This window comes from Chironomus tepperi, unplaced genomic scaffold (genome assembly GCF_022539635.2).
Source record: "Chironomus tepperi strain 1889 unplaced genomic scaffold, CSIRO-AGI_Ctep_v1 contig_353, whole genome shotgun sequence".
Taxonomy (NCBI): domain Eukaryota; kingdom Metazoa; phylum Arthropoda; class Insecta; order Diptera; family Chironomidae; genus Chironomus; species Chironomus tepperi.
In genome coordinates, this window is record NW_027226475.1 from 112943 (window position 1) to 136670 (window position 23728).

Genomic DNA, 23728 nt, shown 5'->3' on the forward strand with positions numbered 1-23728 from the left:
ATGTGGCTTTAATCCTGCACCAGACTGACATGACTTGTTTGGTGCTTTGGATGGTGTCACACCTGGTTGATGTCGAGTGACATTACGCGAAAGTCACGCCAGGCTGGTTCAGGATTCAAGCCAAATCCGGCACAAACAACGTCAAGCAAGTGAAGTATCATCCGAAAGTCACGTCAGTTTGGATCGATTAACCGACTTGTGCTATTTTGGTTAACAGATTGTATAAAACAACCTGAACAGTATCTCAAATTACTAATGATCCCCTAAAATAATCCAAACTTCCTTAATTCAGCCAGTCTGACCAACCTGCACACCTCATCACATCTAACTTACAATTTACCTCAATTGAGAGCAAAAAAAAAACCCAACACACCAAAAATGCAAATTAGGAATTTTTTTTTTGTTTCATTTGCCATCGTTCAATTTGATGATTGAATGCAATTGTACAATTGTTGAGTGTATAAATGTCTACAGCATACTTCAATTTTCCCATCACTCATTGTGCGGTATTGATAGATTGTAGATCGATTGAGTGTTTAAACTAATCCTATTCAAATATCCACAATACACATACATCTACACATGCTTATATTAAATTCTTAGTCACATACATATTCTAAAAACTATTACAATGCAATGATTTGAATTTTTATTTTATTTTTTTTATTTCATTCCTCTTTTTCCCTCCCCCCAATATGCATATACGGACCATATATCCATCTATCCTTTTACCCATCTTTCTTCCTTTACATCTTTCATTCTATCCTTTCTCTATTTTTCCAATTTACATACATCACATATCTGCACGTCCCCATCTGTCTCTCGACATTGCTGTTGCTGTCGTCGACTACAATTCTGATGATGTTGCTTATGCTGTCTCTTACGTCTGGTACTAAAAATAATATTGAATGGATTTACGAGTGGTATTGAGTCACTATCGTATATTGTTTGTGGAAGAGATTTATTTTTTGTTTCCGGTAGGAAGAAACTTGCGATGCCGCCAAAGAGTAACAAAACTCCCATCACAATTAATGGTAAAACTATCATCTCACTCCCCATATAGTTGACAATCGGAATCAATGTTGGTCCAATCATTGCTATTGTGTTTGTGTTTGGATGGATTATTTGAAAATTTTTTTTTTTATTATTGCCGAAAAATACAAAAAAAAAAGCATATTGTAAGAATTATTGCCCATTAGTGAATAGATATAGGGATAGAGTATTGTTGTTGGAGATTGATGTTAGTATGAAAAAATATTATTTTTGGTTGTAGATTGTGTAGTCAATAATTGGAAAGTTTCTTTAGAAATTTGAAGATTATTGAGATTAGGTCCTTGTGGAGAGTTTGGGGAATTTTGAGAGGTTTATTGATTTTTACTAGGAATATTTTGGTACATGATATAGGACATGATCTAGACATGGTGCATGATATGCCAGACATCATGCAGATAAACAGCCTGAGTAGAACTTGGTGATCCTGTTGCTAAAATTTTGCTATGACCTAGACTTAGTGCATGATAAACAGACATAATGCAGAATAACACTCTAAGTATGTCTTAGTGACCCTCTTGCTAAAATATTGCTATATTCAGCTCATATGGGGATCTAAAAGTTGGTTTCTAAGTTTAGCATATTCATGGATTAGTACATGTACTATGTTCACATATTTTCTGTGTCCACATAGTCAGAGCATACTTTAGAGTAGTCTATAGCTTAGGGAGCATTCAGAAATTACAAAACGCTTAATTGGTAAGTGGATTTGCGACTTATAACTAGGGTGGCCAGAGGATTTTCGTAAAATATCGGGACACTTTTGAAAAAAATCGGAACACTACTAGGTTTGGCACTATTAAGGTTCTTTTAGACTGTTCAGAAGTGCAGGAAATAATTGAAATTCCCTAAAAATATATTTTCAGTCCTGGGTTTAAACCCAGACCTTCAAAACGAAAATGTTCAAAATTTTCAGGCTTTGTCGGGACACAGCAACAAGGCTGAAAAGTACAGCAGCGTCCAGGTAAAAATACTGCAATTATATCGGAATTTTAGATAATGATTTGGCTACAAAGCGTTATAGTTGGGGTAGAGGTCTTAAAAAAGCTATTTCTAGCTAAGTTTCTAAACACTCTCTTAGACTACATCGAGTTACATTAGAAGGGTACCTACGAGCAGAGCTCGAAGTCTTCTCAGATTTTGTATCAAAAAGACAACTCAACTTCATTTAAAATTCGAGTCGATTTCGAGCTCTGCCTAGTTGATACAGCTTCTAATAATTTGACTCGATGCCTAAACATCAATAAATTATCAAATTCCATACCAAATTCACCACAAGGATATTATGAAGTGCATAAAGTAGCAAAAAAAATAGAAAAGAAATATCGACAACAATTTACAGCATGTTGGGATCAATTATTTACCTACAACTTGACTAAAACTCATTCCCAATCCTCTCACAACAGTCGGATAGAGTTCAGAGGCCATTAATGGTAACACAACAAATGCTGATGATATTCCCATTTTAGCAATGCAGTAAAATATCAATGTTGTTGTTTGGTCTTCTCTCATCCTCCCCCCACAAAACATTCCAGTCATTTTACATCCATTCATTGAACATTTCCATCCATTTGTTTGTATGTTGCATATAATGATAAAAAAAAGTCCAGCCACAAAGAACATCATGTAGGATGTTGTATGTTACGTTATTCAGCCATTGAATAAAGAATTGAATGAAAGGGAAAAGAAATGAGTTTTTTTTTTCAAAAAGGAAGTAGCATCAACATATAAAAAATAAAAAAAAATATATAAAAAAAACATTGCATAAGTTTCAGGCTCTTCACTTCCTTCTTCTTCCTAACTTTTTTTTACTTCTGAGTTAGTGTTGTTGTTGTTATTGTTAAGGACATAATTTTAAGGGTTATGTCATTTAAAAGTTTTATTGGCCAGTTGTTTGTCTGACAAATATGACTACTTTAAGACTAGCAGGAATACTAGCTGATTAAGGATCGATTTCTCGTTGTAGGGTTAATATTGCATTAGAATAGTGCAGTCGTGGGCAGCATGTGTACCGCGACACACTAATATGCCGTCAATCTAGATGATATCATGAACTGTGTGTAGTTTCGGTTGAGGCTTTCCACCAAGGTGTGCCATAGATCAAAAAAGTTTGAACAACACTGCAATAGAGGTATCCTGATATGCCTAGTCTGCATGGTTTGCTATCGAATATTGAAGATTACCATCTAATTCCCCAAAAGACCCCTCTAGTCACACCCCAGTTAAGACTCACTTAACCCAAAAAGGCACTTCCTATCTAGCTTTCTATCAACTCAACCTAATTCTACCTATTCAACCTAACACATGCGCTGCATCTCTCCCAATCTTCCTTACAACTTCACTATTTGTAAATACCCATGCCCCTTAAAAAAAAAACACTGAAAAAAGAAATAAAAATCAAATTTATTGCTCAGCTTATGAACTCACCATGTTGAACGAGAAACGTCGCCAGGCACGCTGTACCACCAACAAGCATTGAAATACACAATATCCATCGTCGACCAAAATAGCTAAGACTCGGCCATAGGAAAATATATGTTGGAAGTTCACAAGCGCCGGCCAAGAAAAAGTTGAAAATTTCATCTCCACCTGTAATGTTTTGGATGTGGAAGAAATGAGTAAGAATGATGGGGGTTGTTTGTAAATTATGGGATGTTTTTAGGGGAAGTGTGGAGTAGATGATGGGTAACCTGTGAGCCAAGGCAGGCTGATTTTTTGAAAATGTCATTAGTCGTATGTCGTGTGAAGCTTTGGTCTAGGCTTATCATTAAGAGGTTGCCCACTACTGGTCTAGGGTAGCCTTGTCTATAAGATTCATGAAATTTGAGTTTTGAACCCATGTATGATGGTTCGGTGTGCAGTTAAGTCCCACAGAATGAAGCCACTCCACCACCGAGTCATATCGACTAATATTTTGATAGACGTCATTTATGAATGACCCCCCAAAAAGAAGTTGAAGTTTTTTTTTATGTGTGTTTTATGTTTTCGTATGTACATGGAAGATGTAAAACATAATGATAATTTATAGAGTGTGTTTTTATCTTATACTCAACTCCTTACAACTCTACATGGTGTAATTTTTACTTCTTTTTTGCCTCTTATTTCTTGTACAAAATATTATATATGTGTGTAGACATAATAGAAGTTCCAACAACAACAAAACTTTTCTAGCTTTTATGTCTTCACCGAAAATTTATGTACGAGGTGATAAAACTTGAAATAGTGGAGTTTCTTCTTTAAATTTTTGTCTGTTTCTTTGCTTATTTATGGGTGCTGCAACTTCTTCACAAAAATATGCTATAAAAATTAATTTCAGTAAAGTTCATGTTGAAAATTAATTGTTGCGAGAGAAAAAGTGAAGTGGATTTGAGAGAATCTGAGAGGTTGTTATTAAATACTTAAGACTTGTGACTTGCTATATGTTTTATCATCATAAATTTTTTTGTGGTTTATTTTTTAACACCTTCTTAATTTATGATTTCATTTGTGCAGTGATGTGAGGGGTGTTAAAAATGATTTGTGGATTTTAATGAGGCATCCATGGATGAGTTTCGTGAATTTTTGGAGCTTGAAAATTGACTTGATTAAAAATTAATAAATTGTAAATTAATAAATTAATAAATTAATAATTTAAAATGCTCAAATCATTTTCTAAAAATCTCATTTCTTTTAAGAAATTCAATTTTTAAAATTTTTCAATTTTAAAAATCTAAATTTTCAATTTTAAATTTTTATTTACTCAATTTTCAATTTAAAAAATCTTAATTTTTCAATTTTAAAAATCTTAATTTTCAATTTTAAAAATCTTAATTTTTCAATTTTAATTTCAAAAAAATCTTAATTTTTCAACTTTATCTTGAAAATTTTAATTTTTCAATTTTAAAAATTTTAATTTTTCAATTTTAAAAATCTTTAATTTTCGATTTTAAAAATCTTAATTTTCAACTTTAAAAAAAATTTTCAACTTAAAAATCTTATTTTTTTATCAAAAAATCTAAATTTTGGTTTCAATTTCAAAAAAGCTCAATTTTTAATTTTCATAACCTCAATCTTTTATAGCCAATCTTCAAATTTATAACCTTTGTTCCAATGCAGTTTTCCACCGTAAAATTCAAAAAACTTCTTAAAAATTGTTCTAAAATCTTTTAATCAAATTGGATTTTTATCAGATTGCACCATTGTTCAGCATAGTAACTCCAACCGATTCTTTATGCAGCTAGTAATGACACATAATTACACCAAAAAACTGCACTAAAACCGAATTCGATTAAAATTTTTTTAATTTTTTAAAGCAAACTTCACCAACTTTTCTGATTAAAAACTTTAAAAACATCCGCATACAGCACAACCTTTAATATCATTAATTATCAGGTTATCTACCAAGCAAGCACCGCAAACTCTACTTTGATGTATTTTAACTTCAAAAACCTCATAATTAACATCAAGACAATATCTCTTTTTAAAAAAAGGAAGCCACTCAACTTGTCTCGAGAATTTCATCAATTTAAAGTTTTAAAGGAACAACTTTTCATTCTTAATTACCATGAAAAGACAACAGTTTTTAACTTTACTTCAAAAAAATAATAAAATTTCATAAATTTTTCATGTTGTCAGAAACTGCATGCTTTAAACGACCATAACAGCACATACAGTCAGTCATTGGAGAGTAATGCAGTTTTAAAAAGAATGAAAAAACTAATTTGTTGTTGAAAATGGAATCACAATCATGTTATGGTCGTTTTTTTTCCCGTCATCATCTACAACTTACCTAATGAGGGCGCATAGTAGCTCAGACCCACATATACCGATGTGATGCAGAACCAGATGAAAGTTATTATGGCGGTTTTTCTTGTCATGTTTGCGGTCGCAAATAAATCACAAATGCCATAACTTTGCTTCTCTGTCGATTGCAAATTTTGCATGTTTTCATATGCCATTGTTCGCTCTTTTAGAGTACTTTCGTAATTTGCTGGCAATGCTTTACCATTAAATCTAATTATGGTGCGGAGGAGCCAAAATGAAAAATTGAATGTGAACTTTAAAATTAATTTTTTTTTTGCCCAAAAAATGATGAAGAATATGGAAGATGAGAGAGGAAGAAGGGAGGGTAAGCGTTAAAATGAGTTGGAAGTGAATTGAGTAAGAATTGGTTTTTTTTGGTGTGATTAGAGCGCATTTTACTGAAGTGAATGAGTTGACTGAAGCTAATTGAAGCAAGTCTTTGTTGTAGCGTGACTTCAAAAGGACTAGAATGACTAGAATTGAATATAAAGTATGGAAACTCAAGAAAAATGGGAAATGCTGAATAATTAGGCTTAGGTTAATAGTAAGAGAGCTTATGTCACCTTTCTAGGATATGCCAAGGACAGAGTTTCTTAAACAATGCTCTACGACACACTATTGCAGTCATTAGGTAGTCCAACATGATGTGGCACACTAGTACGCCGTTAAAATCTCAGAGGTACCAACAAAAAATTGTAAAAATCTCAAATCAAGTGCTAGTCTTCTGAGATGCACCAAGATACAGAGACACTTAACTACAGATTTTAGTGTACCTTAAGTTCTTAAAATTATTCTATGAAGTCAAATATCATGCTTTTACCTCACCATTCCCTAGATTAATGGCTGTAGCCTATAATCAAATTCTTTTAATCCAGTGTTGCCCAAACTGGATGATGCTTCACATTAGTGTTCTATTCTGTCATTTTTAATAGAAAAAGAGCTCTTAAGGACAATTGATCGACACTCTCAAGTAACTGACCTCTTTAACTCTCAGAAATTCCCCTCTTGGCAAAGAAGACATCCCATTTGCAAGACGAAGCCTCCCATAAATTACCATCATCTAAGCACAAAATCTCAAGACTACTCTTAAATCATCTCATGTCAAAATAAAGCCAATAACGCTAATTGCTTCAAAACTTGCAGCCAAAAAATTATAGAGAAGAATGGCAAATTTTTGCCATTAAAAATTTTTCTGTAAACTTGTTTCTGTTGCAGCTCGTAAAGAGTGTGAGAGTGAATAGTATGTGGTAAATGTTCATATACATGTAGGATAGCATGGAAAAGGAAGAAAGGAGGGAGAAATAAGGAAAAACTTTTACCGTGCAATAGTTTTCATAACTTTGGCAGCTTTTTCGAATTTATGTGTTGCAACGAGCCATCGAGGGCTTTCGGGTAGTGTAAAATAGCACATAAACAGTATTAATAATGGCATCGATACAGCAATTGATAACATCCTCCAATCCCTGATCATATAGACGATACCAGCAAGCGATGTAAGTCCAATACTATAAGCGATATTAGAAACAATTGTACAAAATACACGATGTGTTGGTCCAACTAATTCAATCGCTAGAACATATGGGCTAGCTAAGATTGCTGGAACTGTTAATCCAACCATGAATCTAAGTACAAGCCATGATGTAAAATTCCATGCAAGTGAACTTAATCCACATGATAGAATTTCGAATATTAAATAAATATAAAATGACGGCTTTCGACCGTAATAATCTTGCAAATATCCAAAAATATAATTGCCAATTAATCCACTTATTCCGAATACAACTAATGCCATCGTTGAATAATAATCCTTTTCACATACGAGATCCCACTACATATATTTATTTAATATTATATTTTTTTTTTGTGCAACATTGTAGTCGTAGACGTAGATGAAATTGAAAATGAGGAATTTTGAAGCACGGCAGCAGCCACCATAATGTTCATGTACATTCCATTTGTGAGTAGTATGAGAATATAAAATGAATTGCATTAAATATTATACAATACAGAATGAACGATGGCGGGCAACAGAGAAAAAGAGAAAAAAAAAAACATTGAAAATTATAAATTTTTTACATTTCAAAATTAATTTCATACCTCACTGATGACGGTCATGGGAAATATGGATGTGTCGTATATCCAACCATGCTTACAATTTATAATTTCATAATTTTTCATTTCATCCAACAAATGTTTGTGATTGATTAAAATTTCATTTGGACTTTTATCCATCCATAGATTTGATATTTCCGTATAATTGCGATTATACATTTTACATTCTGAATATTTTGTTGTACCATCGCGTATCTCGATTGGGATGCTATTGATATGAGGATAATGAACAGATTTTTTATTTTTTTTTTGCTTATTGTTGAATGAAAGGAATAACAATTTTTGTGTGTCTAATGATGAGTTGGAAATTTTTTTGACTTTTGATTATTGATCTCAAATTTTGGTTTGATTGTTGCTTTTTCGATGATTTCTAGGGTTGGACCAAGAGTCATAGGCCTGTTATTTCTACGTTTTATGTGTACAGTACTGCAGTTTTTGGCTGGAATTTGTAGTAGGACCAAAACTAGAGGCCTGCATGCTTTGTCTGAAGGTTTGCAATTTTGGATGGATACTAATAAATTCTTAGACATATTCAGTTAAAATTGGGGAATCTCACAAAATTCATTGCATATTCATTATTTGTCTCACTGCACCTAATTACAATCTCACAACTCAATTCTCATTCTCAGTCACAAATCAACCTTAACAGACAATCAGCATGCTGTCCTACATGAGCGTGCACATGAGTATACTAAATTAATTGAACAACCTCAATATGTGTAGACTTACTTAACAGCATGCTTCTTGTCTATTCAGGACCTAATAGTCAAAGAGACAGCTTTTAGGTACCATAGTGGCATTTCTGTACCATGAAACCTTGTTCTTTGCCTCTTAGAGGGTACCTTAAGTCTATCCACCTTATTACAGCTAGTTGCATGTTCCTCGGCTTTTCGGGAAATATTACCAATAATCAAACTCAATGTCATTTTCAGGTCGCGGCTCATTCGACCAAAATAAGGTCCCATGAACCACAACCCATTTTCATTTAATAATTAAATCCAACTTAATCCGATCCCAAAAAATCATTAAAAATTCTCAATGATTCCTAAAAACTCAAAAATGTTCCAACCCTTCACAAACAACATACGGTAATAGTCGTAGACGACTGAGGATTATTAGCAAAATTTTGCACATCTTCATACCTTAAATTTTTCAATATATCACGATAATGATTTATCCATGGCTGAAATTCAGGAATTTTGCAATAATGTTCGGGCTTTGCGGCAATGAAAATCTGTGAATATGCCTAAATAATGATGTTTAAATGAGAAAAATTATTCCATTCCGTTTATTTCGTTTACTGATTAATATTTTACATGAAATGCGCAAGGCAATGTTGCAGGTAAAAGTATCAGACATATTACTAATTTTTGATATAATCCAAATGATCCAACATCATTTAATTGTGAATCAAAATCCATAGTCAACGTATTTTTTTTTCACTACTCGATATGATACACACGCTATAGCTGAATAAACACTAAGAAATATTTTGTCAGAATTAAAAAAATGCTGAAAATTCCCCGGAGTTTCTCTTTATTTCATTTTGCAATTTAGCTTAATTATCTAAATTACGTTTAATGATAAAAAAATATAAACTTAATTCCATCCAGCATCCACAAATTGTTTAGTTTTCAAAATTAAATTGACATGACTATGCTTTACATAAATCAAATCAACATGATGTTTCATAGTCATTAGTAAAATTACTAAATGGCGGTCAGTTGAGTGGAGAATCTACTCGAGACTAGATTACTATAGTTGTTGATTTTAAATTATTTATGTGTAAATCTATTGAAAATTTTGTAAGTTCTTTTTAATTTGAATTTAAATTAAGTGTTTTTTGATAAAAATTTTATTTTGTTTTAGTTGTTACAGTTTGGAATACAATTTATCAGAGCTTGAAGTAGACTTGAATATCATGTGGAGTTGAGTCGACTCTAATTGACATTTTCATAAGAAATCTGAGTTGACTTTCCACTCCGCAATGAATTGTTAGCTGAGCAAATCAAATTTCTAGCCAGATACAGCCAGAAACTGAATTAAACTGTAGTAATATGGCATTGTTATATCTTTGTACAGTTAAGTGTCGAATATAGCAAGTTGTAATCCTACTATACCTAGCCTGTTTGTGGGGCTCCCACCCAACAGGCCAAGAGTTTGAATAGGCTTTTAACCTTTTCTTTAAAGTACTTATTCCGGCACAGCTTCGGTCGGTGTTCTTAGTGAAAACAGGAAGTACCACGGGAAGGTGAAACACTTGACGTTTGGTCAGCCATTGAGTCAGATCGACGGCCTCCCCAACTTCCCAAGTAATATGGCATCACTAGACCCGAATAGTTCAAATCGGTTAATTAATCCAAAATTTGTCCTGGCTTAGTGACTGGCTTAACCAGACCAGAGTCCAGTCAATCTGATGTCAGGTTTAAACTGACTTGTGTTATTCTATAGACAGTGTCATGCCAACTTGAGCTATTCTGAAGACTGTCTGCTTTTTGTCCGTCTAGCTGTCCATTATTTCACTCACTCACTTGTCCATCTGTCTGCTCATCTTCAAAGACATATCCAGCTCATCTATTTAACTATTTATATCCCTAAATTACTCCAAAAATAGCTAAAGTCATTAAAAATTAACTTAAGTAGCAAGAAAATTTCAGAAGAAAAAGATTTTTCAGCAAAATACAGAAAAACTTTTTTATTTAAAAATATTTTCCATCTTTTCGAGAAAGTCAGCAGCTTTTCCACATCAAACCTTCATAAATAATCAACCACAAGCACAAGATTGTTGAAAAATTTTCTATACTTCTTCTATCAGATATATAATTAAATAGGAAAATCCGAAGAAAATTCATGATAATTTAAGGTTTTGTGATGTAAAGCATGTGATAAGCCTATCGCTATTTATAGATTAATTAAAGCAGTGGTGGGTAACCTTTTGTAACTTGTGGTACAGCTTAGTGGATAGGATAGATGGAAACCGTACACAGCATACGGTTCATGGCATTTTCAAACATTTTTGGAGTGTCACGGAACATAGGTTGCCCACCACTGAGTTAAAGACTTGAATTTTTCGAGAATCTTTTAGAATCTACATCCAAAACCACATATTCAAGCCACATATTATCATAAGAATAATAATAATAATAACGAAAAATTATTTAACATACAAAAATCTCTTACCTACCCTCTCCCAATACCTACCATTCCATAACATATACAATTTACTATAATAAACTTTAATCATTAGTTCATGTCAAAAGCACTTTAGATTAAAATACATATCATCATTGTTATAGTGTTTAATAAGAATTTATTCTATAAGTAAAAAAAAAATATTTTTTCAGTATATAAATAAATGAATTAACCCCTTCATTATACTCAACTATTCCTTCTTTTTTTTGGCATAACAAAATATTAATACATGCACAAAACAATGTGGAAAGGAAGATTTTTGTCGATCGTAATAAGATTACCTCCTACCACACTTCATGCACGAGTTTAGTTCTTATGTTTATGTTCACACCGCTGATTAGAGTTATTTATGGATGTAGGAGTTGATTAATGGAAATGACATCAAAGGACGAATTCTTGGATTGTAACGAAGAATTATAATTAGGTTAATGATGAACTGTATTAGATTTCGAATGAATTTTGAAGACTTGATGTCATTTCTGCGAGCAACAGATTTTGATGAATCTCATGTATCGTGGTAAAAATGAGTCAAAGTTCAATTCATCTTGATGTCGACTAGGTATCTCCAGGTCTTACCATTAATACGTCATCATAGCGTTACCCGATTTGCGATATCATGCTGACGTACTTCAGCCACATGTTACCCTAGAGAACACGTTGTCCTGGTCGGGCAGAGTACCTTGTGAGCATGTCCTTTGTCTAAAGCAGTGGTGGACTTTTCGCAGCACATTCTTCGACTGAAACAGCATATCACACACGTTGTAATATTTTCATATTAGATTTGTATTAAGCCTCGATTAGCTTTTTGTAAACAACAGCTATTGCACCATCGGCATAAAACATGAAGCGTCAATACATTTTCCAAAAAAATGGCTCTTAGCATCTACACAGGCTACTCATCACTGGTCTATGGTCATTGATTTGTTCCGTACCTTTTTGTATTTGTATTAAAATTACGAAAATCAACTGACAAGTGAGTGACTTTGATTTAATAGCTTTTAACACTTATTTAAAAAATTAAATAAATTTAATATGCGACATATTAAATTTTAATACGATTTTATTAAAATAGAATGACCACAACGGTTCTTCATTTTTTAAATTTTCTCACAAATTTAATACTGAATCAATCTCAATTTTTGTATTTGATCTAATATGAATATCCAATCAATTAACTTGGAATTTCCAAAAAAAAAATCGGGAGTGATCATTGGTCTATGGCGTCGACAGAAATTCTGCATTGAAATTACGAAAATCAACTGACAAGTTCTGGACACTTATTTCGAACTGCAAAAATGAATATCCACAATCTTGAATATCCTCTCAGAAGTCAAAAAATATCAAAAAATTACCCAAAATCTCATGACAAGCTGCCTAACGGTGTGAATATATCCCACAAATGCTCAAAACTTCCATCCTCCCAATTTTCTGCACATATTCATTTCTATTTTCATCTCAAGAGGGACTCCTTTTTTTCATAATGTCGATGATGATGATAAGAAGTTTGTAAGAGGTCCTCCGAGACGAGTTTATGGTTGAAATTAGGCAAACTATTAATTAACACTATTTTTTGTACCGCATAGCATTTTCAAGAATATTTTCGAGAACTCATAAAAGAAGCTTATGTTAAACAAAAGAAAAATTGGAAGGAAGGAAAAAGGTCTACCATAAATGAGTAGAAAAAAGGGGTATTCAATATTCTGTAAACATATACAAATTTTTCGGAAGGAACTTTCAAAACAATTAATATAATGACTCTAATCCTTTACTCAAATCATGAGATGAGAGTGTATTTTAAGGAGGATGCAGGCACTGATTCATTTTTTTCTTTCTTGCCTTTTTCTCGTTTCTAAGAAAACAATGCTGTGTGTTTGAAGTGTGGGTAAAATAATAAGAAAATATTTTCATAGCTGGTTCATAAGAATCTTAATATACGTACAGCATATCACACTGTATATGTTTATACAACCGCTATGTATTTATTCGCTCAATTTTCGACAAATTTTTGGGATTCCTTGGAAAGGTTTTGTTAGAATTTTTGGGATTGGGATTGAATTTTAAGAAGGATTAAGGAAGAGACTAGTAGGAGATTGGGTTCTCGGACATACCTTAGTCTCATTGATGCTCATAACTCTATTATAATAATAGGCAACTTTTCTTGTGTTACAGCTCACATTGGTGGTAATTCACGACCGAATCCGCATTTATGCCGAATTTCAGAGAATTTTCGAGAAATTGGCGACATACCAGTGTGCCGCAGCATACAGATTGCCTATAATTGCCCTAGAATAAAGTCAATAATCTATCCTTCTAATCAATAAATAGAAACGAATTCAGTACACTGTCCCTAGTATTGTATTTACTTAGTTACTTCGCTGGCCGTTCAGATCAAGTGTGATCCATCCTTCAGGCCTTCCTCAGTCGGCTCCTGAAGCTGGTTCTATCGCTGGCTACCGCTTGCCAATTACCAACTCCAAGTCTGACTATGGCCTATCGCGCGATCTCTTGCCATCTAAAATGTCGGATTTAAATACCTTTAACAATGAAGCATCCACAAGTCTTCTGATAACATGCCCAGCCCATCTTAAGGCTACCCCTAGTATTGTACTTGATTATAACTGACTGAAGCTAATTAATAACCTTAAAACTACAATTTGAATGCTTTGGATGCTGAGGCTGCACTGTCATACATCAAAAACAGTTCAATATCAGATACACGCCTAAATTTCCTCCATAATCATCAAAAAAATTTGTCATTCCATAATTCTAAATTCTCAAAATCTCAGCAAATTTTCCACAAGCCAAAAATTAAATCCACCGAAAATTTGCTCAAAGGGATTAACCCTACCGCCGCACACATCCATAAAAAAGACGAAAAGCAAAAAAAAAAAAGAAAAATAATTTTTGTTCACATGTTAATGTATGATTCATGAGATTTTTGGCTTTAATTTGATAATACTTCAGATGGGGTGGAAGAATGAAAATGAAAAGTGCTTATTTAAGCAGAAAATAAACAAAAGTCATGATTTATGTATTTAAATTTTAATTAAACAACAACATAAATTTGATTACGTAGCATCGAAATGCGATTTGGATGGCAAAAAAAAAGAAGTGGGTTCATTTAAAGGAATGTGGATGTGGAAAATGAGAACATTTAGCGAGGGGTAAAAGTACTTTTTTCAGATCTGATAACCGAGGAAATTGGGAAGAAGTTTATCAAGTGCTTAAATGTTTTTTCAGCTCACTTTCTCTCATTGAATTCATTTTGCTTTGCCTTTTTCTTATTTTAATGGGGTTATCCACATGTTATGTCATAGGATAAGGTTGAAATTAGGACTGTCTTGAATTTAAAGGGGGCTATGAGGGGTGCATATGAGTAGAAAGGGTCTGATGCAGTCCGTTTGAGTGAAACAAGCCCTAAAAGGGCCCTAGTTGAGCCTTCCACATTTGTGTCGCTATACCGGACGTACAGATCAGTTGTGGTCCATGACCTTGCACAGGAGTCACCTGGCTCTATCGCCGGCTCTCACTTGCCAATTTCCAATATTTCTAATATAGTCCCCGTAATCCCATTTCATCACATCATTCACACACGACCCCTCATTTTATTTTTATTTTCTCCTCTTTTTTTCTCTTCACTGAATGAAGATGAATGAGAATGACTGGGGTGTGAGCACCAAAATTGAAAATGAATGTGACGGTGGATGGTTAAAAAGAAAACTCTTTCGAAGTAAAATTTGGAAAAGAAATGAACGAAAAATGCTAATGCGCTTCCGATTGAAGATAACACATTTACGAGTTGAATTGAATGGGCAATGGATGTGAAGTATATTACAGTCAGAAAGGGGTGCTTATTTTGAATATATTAGCAATATACATTTTAATTTAACCCATTTGGTAATGGGCTAAAAATGCTTACCTTTCCAATTACCATCATACTGACCCTCTTTCTCGTCCTTATTAGAATCAAATGGAAATTTAAGAAATTGTAAGCGTAACGGCGAGATTGCTGTAATATTTAGTGTATTTTTAGGTAAATGGTTATTGTTGCATGGCTGACCATTTCATGTAATATTCATATGATAAATTCCTTCAATTTTCATCTCAATATCTTTTTATGCTTCACTAATTTATCTTTAAAAGGGATCTTGAAAATTGCATTTTCCATATGACTCACCACTCGAGATCTGGATAAGATCAAAGAGTTTTTTGCTTCACATCTTATGGATGGTCATCCCATAATTAAATATTTTCTTTTTGGTCTTATGTTGCTTACATTGTTTTAATAGTTGTGTGATGCAAGGGATGGTAATTTGTGGGGTAGAATAGAATGAATTGTTGGGTCTGCTTGTAGCAAAGAAGCACTGCGATCATCGATTTGTTGTATTATGATTTGTGGGGTAATTTTGAGGGGATTTTGAAGGGATTTTGTAGTAAATTCTAGCTGAATCTTACTAGGGCTTCTTGAGGTCTCGGTTTCGATGAATTTTTGAGACTGAAACTACATGGGAATGCTTCAAAGTCTTGGTGTCGACAAATCTCAAAGCCGAGACTGGGAAGACTTGGCCTTGATCTCAAGAACCATCATAACTCTTTTGGTTAATGTTTGAGACTGTAAATTAGTAACTTTTAAGTTAATTTTGGGTAAGGACACTATAGCCACCTGTTTAAGCATTTAATGGTAAATTTTGATATTTTATGTACTACTATGGGTGTATTAAAATACAGAAATAATGAATTTATAGACTATTAAATGACAAAATACCAAGTTTTAATAGAAACGCCTCCTTACACTTAATTTTTAATTAAAATATTCAATAAAATTTCCCTTTAAAGTAACCTAATTTACAATATTGACAAAAAATAATCCTCAACTAATTTCTCACCCATTAACATCCACGTGCGCGTATAAAATTGCCACTAAAAATAATCATCTCATATTAAATAAAATGTCATATAATGAAGAAATTTTTGACTATTTTCCCAGCTGACAGTCACAATGTCATTTAATTTTAAAATATTTCATAAATCATAATTTCACTTGCACATTATTACAATATTCATAATAAGACCTAATTTTTTGACTAAAATACCGGAAAAAATAATTTTATGACAGCTTTATTAAAACTTTAAAATTGAAATTTCATCCCCTGGGTTTGCCTCCGTATATACATACACACACGACAAACTATGCTAGTTTATATTAACATTCGTCGCAGTGAATTTACACCCCCTTTATTCATTCACTATAAAATGTACAATAATGCTTCTTTCTTGGCACAGAACGGCACAGAAGGAGAAAAAAAAAACGAGGAATAAGAAATGAAATGAAATGAACGGAATTAATATTTATGGTACCATAAACGCAACATAATAGAATTAATTCAATATGCTTTTTAAGATAAAAGTCTAATACATTTGTGCATGTACGTATGTATAGCTACATGGCATTCATAACATTATTGTTATTAACAATCCCTTTGGAATCTCATACTCACTCATTCGCTTAGGAATTTCTTACAATTTTTTTTCATCTTTCTCTTTCCCCCTTTCTTTATTTTTAGTACATCGAACCCCTCATCGGTGACGTGAGGCAGAATATGACAATTTTCATACACAATATAAATAGTTTTATTGCAAAATACAATAACGCATCCATTTCAATGCATGACGTTACATTTATTTTCTATTTTTGTGCTACTTGTATTATTAAATTTGTTATAAATGGGAAATTAAGCAGAAATAGCCCATCATATGAAGTAATAAATATATAGCTATATTATGGATTAATAAATGTAAGGGATACAAGAGAGGAAAAATGCATTTTGTCTTATCTTATTTCCGACATATTCTTTACTCTCTTACATCCATTTAGTTGCAGTGTTGGGAATAGCATATGTTTGGAATGTATAGGAGACTTTTGGAAGTTGGAGGGGTTATGGATTTACAAATATATTAAGTATAGACTTAGTATAGACATTTCTTCTACAAAATGAATTCTAATCATTGTACTAAGCTTTATCTCTAGATCTTGAAAGGCACACGACATGAAAAAGTCGGAAAAAAGTGTACCTAAGCTGGTATAATTCAGGCTCAGATTTAGACTTTGAGTCGGATTTGAGTCTAAATCTTAGACTACATCCCCCAGAGCCTCACTGGCCGGAGGAAACAATTGTTTATGTACCAAAATATGCCCCTAAAATGATGTAATCTATAAGGACCAAGTTACAACACTTTGCTCATTTCGAGCTTAATTCAAAAACATTCAATACCTAGTTAGAGGTACATAAAGACATTGGTAACAAGGAGAACACATTTAAGTCAAAATTAGCGTTTATATAAAGTTTGCATACTGACTGATCATATCCTTAAACATTTGGCAAAACCAGGAGTCAATCCGGAATTTGAATGGAGACGGAATCCGAGAAAAGAACGATCGACTGGACTTCATTTGAATCTTAAGCCAACTTTGAGCTCTGCCTTAGGCAATAGTAACATCTAGATCTGCATGTTGTTGTTCGTTGTTTTGTTTTTTGGCTGAGTCGCACGAGGTCCCATTGCCGCATGAAGGGAATGTCTGAAGACAGCTCTATCGTTAGAAACCTTCTAGATCTGAATATTATTCCATTTTAGTTCAAAAACATCCCCGAATAGTAAAAGCTAACTAATTGATCCAAATTCAATACGAATCCAGCATCAAGTAAGAGTCACGCCAGTCTGGAGCCAGATTTTTGATCGATTAATCGATTTTTCCTTTTCAAAATCAACTACATCATCATTTTCACCAAAAAAACCACTTTCAAAATCTCCCATACTTACTTACTTCGTACTTACTAGCCGTACAGATCATGTGTGATCCTTCACTCGGCTCCTAAAGCTGGCTCTATCGCTGGCTACCACCAGACAATTCCTCAATTCATCCCAAACAAAACAATCCCCCATACATCCACAAAATAACAACACTGATTTACAGTTTTACCCATTATAAAGATATATCACTTGCGAAAAATTTACAACAATAGAAAGCAGGAATGTTAAAAAGGAACATATGAATGAATAATAATCATTTTTTTTCAGCTTTCTATCTTTCCATTTTCTTCTTCCTTCTCTCACGCTCCAACAAAGATGGAAAATATGCGCATCGTGAATTTATGTCTATCGCATCCACATCGTTGTTGGCATTTTTTGTGTGCCTTTTTTCTTTATTTTTTATTTTATATTTTGGTGGAGACGGAAAAGGGAGAACAGCTATAAGTGAGTCTATATATGTGGAATGAAACTGGCTGCCAAAGAGAGCATTATGGGAGCAAAAAAAGAGGCATCATCTTTTCTTTTTTTGTCAGAATTTATGATGCCAGACAATTTCAAGTGCCTTTTTTTTCAGAAGTGACACTTGAACCCCCCAAAAAATATAAATCCCTAAAAAAAGGAATTTTTCTTTTTTGATATTCATAACACAAAATAAACTTCAGTATGAGAGAGAGAGCATCGGCATCAGAAGTACATGATACAAGAAAATGAAGAGGCAAAAAAAATGCATGCGAGGATGAGACAGAATAATTTATCCATAAAGCAAACAGATGAGATGATTTAAATGCTCAGCAGAAATATTTTTTTCTGCTTCTTTCTCCTTTCACATGCCAATGCGTCTTTAATAAAATCACGCGAGTTTGAATTGACTTTATGGATATGAGGTTAATTGTGATGACGCATTCAGAGGATGAGTTGATGATTAGCTTTATTAGATTCGTTTTGTGGGTTACAAAATGCTTCAGGAGAAGACAAAAATTGGTCATAATTAGTTGATGGTGCAGTTGATCCAATTTCCAGTTGATGCGGTGTTGAACGTTAAATTTAAGGGCCAATAACATTGGTGGACAACCTAAGTGAGTCGGCTCATCAGTGTTTCATGCAAAATTTTAGGTGTATACATTGGTCTATAAATATATTTTTTTACTAAATTAGGTAAATTTCAGGAGCTTGGAATGCGAATTAAGACTGGCTCTACTGAAGCTCTCCCGAAAGGCTCATTCTAAAAAAAAACGAAAACCGGACCCTAAAACAGTGATTTGCAGACCCAAGATTAAATTCGATGAATTCCGGTCTCAAGAGAGTCAAGTCAGTATGGTACTGGATTTTTAGCTATTTATACGCCTTGTGCTTTCTTCGCTCTTCTATTTCAAAACTCAAATCTGGATTGGGAGTCGTTAGAGGTAACGCTCTAACGGAAGTGATAAGGCTGAGGAATTAAGGAGGAAAAAGGGGAAGGTAAGTGTTACAAGTGAACTGTCCCTTATATTCTCTCAAATTTTGTATCCGACAGTTGAGTCGACAACACATAAAATTCAATTTAATTCGACATAAATTAACCTCAACATTATTTCCAAGAATGCTCTCAATATGACAGTAACTAGCATAATGCAAACGACATAATACTTTGAGTAAATTTCATCCCGAAAAACTTAAAATTCAACTCAGTTTTTTGAAAATAAAACTTTTAAACCAAAATTAAATTTATTCAAATATTTTGCTACTTTTTATCAATATCCTTTCCAAAATAATCTCTTTAAAATTCCATACTCTATAGAATTTACAATGAAATTTAAGGAAATAATCCCTCAGATACCTAAAACAAGATCAAAGTATTTTATTTTAATCTTGTAAAAAAAATTTCCATTCCCTTTTGATGTTCATTGAATTTCCAATATTGATCCATGCTAACAAGATATGCTTAGACTAATAGACAGACTGAACATATTCATCAATCCTGTACACTTCTTTTTTTCGGATAAAAATCTTACAATTGATAGTAGAAAGGGAAGGAATTAATTGGGAACGTAAGTAAAGTGAAGACGAAACGAGCGAACACCTAATTTAATGAAAAATAAACTTAATCATTTCCATAGCTATGAATGTGAATGGGAAATGAAAATTAAAGATAAACAAATCTATAAAATAGAATAAAAAGGAACGGATAGAAATTGAAAAATAAGGAGTGAATGCATGCACAAGGAATGGAATAATCATGATATTGTGAAGCAGGGTCACTCCCTTCTTGTATGATTTTTTGCAATCATCAACCAACGATGTACTTGTGCCAACTACAGCAGAGAAAGTAAATAAAGCAAAGTATAGAATAAATAAATTTTTTTTTAAGGATCGCAAGATAAATTTCATTGATTTTTTTAATGTTGTAAAATCAAATCACGAGATAAAGGAAAGAAAAATCGCAATAATAAAAAAACACACAGCCATTGTACTTTTCAGTCATCAAATAAACATTCAATAGCAATTTTTTTCTCGTAGTTTATGGGAATACCCTGGAGGTGATTTTGGAAAATTCTTTTAATGAAAAAATTTGGGAAAAATGATGACTAATTGGGAATTTAGGTCCTCCGACAATTGTTGATCAATTCATGAATTTATTTAGTAGATTCAGAAATTTTAATTGACTGTAAATTAACAGGTGTAGTTGCTAAATTGACAAATGCAGAAAAATATTTGGAATGTTCTATGTGATCTGTTGCAAAAACTAAAGCAGATTTGTCTGACCTGTAAAAAACTGGAGATTAAAAATTGTTGACAACCCTAACAGACAATAAGAGTATACTCACATTTGAGTACAGGGATCAATTTTCAATAAAAGGACGTCCGGAAATTACCTAAGGCATAAATTAGGATTTTTTTTCAATTTTAGAATCTTAGTGTCACTAAAGTTACTCAAATTTGACACAAAAGCCAACACCATACCAGTTTCTTGTAGAATTATCTGGCTTTGCGACGTAAAAGTTCTCTCGAGAATCTTGAATGTAATCATACCAAAACCGGCACATATGGAAATATGTGTCAGGAAAATTAACAGTACCCTTAGAGCCAAGTGGCAATAAATTGGCGAATAAAATCAGGTTTATCATCTTTCTACCACTTGGTTATGAGTATATTGCCGCTTCGTTGCCGTGGTGGCAGAGCTTGAAGTCGACTCAATTTTGTATGGAGTTGAGTCGACTCAAATCAACATTGATGTCTGCTTTGTAGCAACATTTCAATATGTGCTGATCGGGTGCTATTCACAAACTGCTGTAAAATTTGTTCCATGAACTAATCGAGGATTTAATAACATTTTGCTTTAAAAATTGAATTTTTTTCAATCAGTTATCATTGAAATATGGAATTCAACTTGGACACAGTACCAATTTTTCTAGCAGTTCTTTTATGAACGATATGGTATCTCCAACTGCAAATTGAAAACAACTTGTGCTGAACCAATTTATTTCAATAATTTCAAAACAGTTTTCCCTCACTGTAATTTTATTTTTCATTTTTAAAAAACAAATTTTCCTTAAATCCCCGAATTTTCTTATCATTTTAGCAATAACATTATGTCACTCAGTTCCAAAAAAATCCGACCCGTCACGAAAAAAACTTCTCACATTCCATCATCGCAAATTTTGCATCATTTTATTATCAGGGAAAGGCAATAAGGAAAAATCCTTATGCACGTGTATGTATTTTTGCCTTTGATAGAAAATTGCTGTTTGTATAAATAAGCAAATAAGATTTGACAATCCTTCATCATCTCATACCCCGCCTTTTTCTATTTCATCATTGACTATATCAACAGGAAAGACTTCATTTCTCTTCATCATTTCAAATAAATATATATCTTGTTGTTACTCTCTTTTTAGTGTGTATATGGCATTGTGTTATTCTTTTACATCATCTCATAAGAATGAAAGTAAATTCAATAAAATATATGAACTTTCTTGTATTTTTCTTCATCTTACTTCCGTTGTTGTCAGAGATGCGAAGGTGATATCAGCGAAGGGTTGGAACATAAAAGAGGCACAGCACACACACAAAATATTTGTCATCATAAAATAAGCGAAAAACGGGGGGTTATAAACATTTTATATGCATTTTTGAACATCAAGTGGATGTTTGTTACTTCTCATTTTTTATTCAGGACTGTCAGAAGGTGATGGTGAGGTTGGGAATGTGTTTTGTTGGTACGGCTTGTCCCTTTGGTGGTGGTTTGGCAGTCTTCTTAGCTAACTCGATTTGATCAGAGATAATGTCATATCGTTTGCAAATGCTCTTTGGAAGAGCAACTAAGCAGCAAGGACGTAGTGGTTAGAGTGTCGAACAATCGACCCTAATGACCCGGATTCAAGTCTAGAGAAGGTCTACTTGAATTGGGGTGCTTTTTTGGAGTTCTAGTCACGTTATTCCGGTTTATTTCAGTGGTAGGCGACCTGTGTGATGCTGCACATTCGTTTGTTGCCAGAAATGTTCGAAAATGTCGTGAATCGTAGGCTGTGTGGAACTTTGGTCGAGGCTTACTACTAAACTGTGCCGTGACAAATTAAAGGTTGCTCGAAACTTGTTTAAACGATTTGCAACACAATCTGTGGTTAGGCACATAACATTGATTCCAGATCATACCCTAAAAACAGCCTAAATGCCTAAACACAAGCCTGCATATGCTACATCCCCACAAATCACTAAAAAATCATTTATTCATATTTATATCAAGCAGTTCAAACACCTAAACATGCACCATTTAGCCTTCACATCCTAAATCATTTGAACTTGTTTGATTCCTGTTTTTTTTTATATGTCACAAAGTGAAGTGAAAAATCGCAATCAATAACTTGTCAACGCCATTGTGTATTGTATGTGAGTCAGGAGGCAAACGAAAGAGCAAAAAAAAAAAATATTATTTTTTTGTCATGTCATGCGTCAATATATAATTCGAGGCATATATGTATGAAAAGTAATAATCAAGTGTAAACAAAAATAAACAAGTTTTCCATGTTCTCTCTCTCACTCTCTCACACATTTTCCATATCCAAATCCTATGAGAAATTTTCATAAATATAGATTTGTATTAATGTTGCACAATCATGGAATTTCTGTGTAAGCAGGAAAAGAAATTGCTTACATTTTGTGTACATTATAGACTGAAAATAACTAACTAACGAGTTGACCCGCTTACATGCTTGTTGCTGATTACGATTTTTTTCTCTTTCCAATGTTTTTAAAATGCTTTTTTACTGTTCCTGTAAATTACAATGAACAACAACAGCAGAAAAAAATATGATTTATTTCATAGGAAATGCATGAGGTACATTTACATGGTAAATTTAACTCTTGATGCTGCCTGCATGGGATAGCAAAAAAGTTTTTCGAGAGTTTGGGGGAAAAATTTATTTTAATGAACTTTTTTTTCCAATTTGTACGTAATTGTAAACTAATTGTGTGAGTAGCTTAATAAATTTGTAAGTTGATTAAATTTCCTGAACTGGCAAAAAGCATGCTTGCGATCAACGAGAGCTAGCTGTACTTTAATAAACTATGGGGGTGTTGGATACTCGCGAATGTTACTATCAGCTTGTTCTGCTTAAGAAGAAGCTCATTGCTTTGTAGGGTTTGCTAAGCGACAATTTTTGCTTGTTTTGCAACTCATTTTTCTGACTAAAAATTGCAGTAATATTTGCTTTGTAGTGCTTTTTTTCTGTAAGTGGATGGCATAGGATCATAGAATAGTAGCTGTAACGTGCCAAAATCAGTAACTCCAAAAGCTACTTGTCAT

At 33.1% G+C, this 23728-nt stretch overlaps 1 protein-coding gene across 1 annotated transcript; it reads right to left on the bottom strand.

Annotated features, from left to right (window-relative positions):
• Positions 1-711: 711 nt before the first annotated feature.
• Balat (Beta-alanine transporter) lies at positions 712-9365 on the bottom strand. Its single transcript, XM_070645212.1, has 8 exons — positions 9261-9365; positions 9087-9190; positions 7930-8152; positions 7152-7660; positions 5819-6042; positions 3478-3639; positions 2415-2552; positions 712-1097 (listed from the first exon to the last, which is right to left on the bottom strand). Exons 1-8 carry the CDS (start codon positions 9363-9365, stop codon positions 772-774), a joined length of 1791 nt encoding a protein of 596 aa, XP_070501313.1. The 3' UTR covers positions 712-771.
• Positions 9366-23728: the final 14363 nt, after the last annotated feature.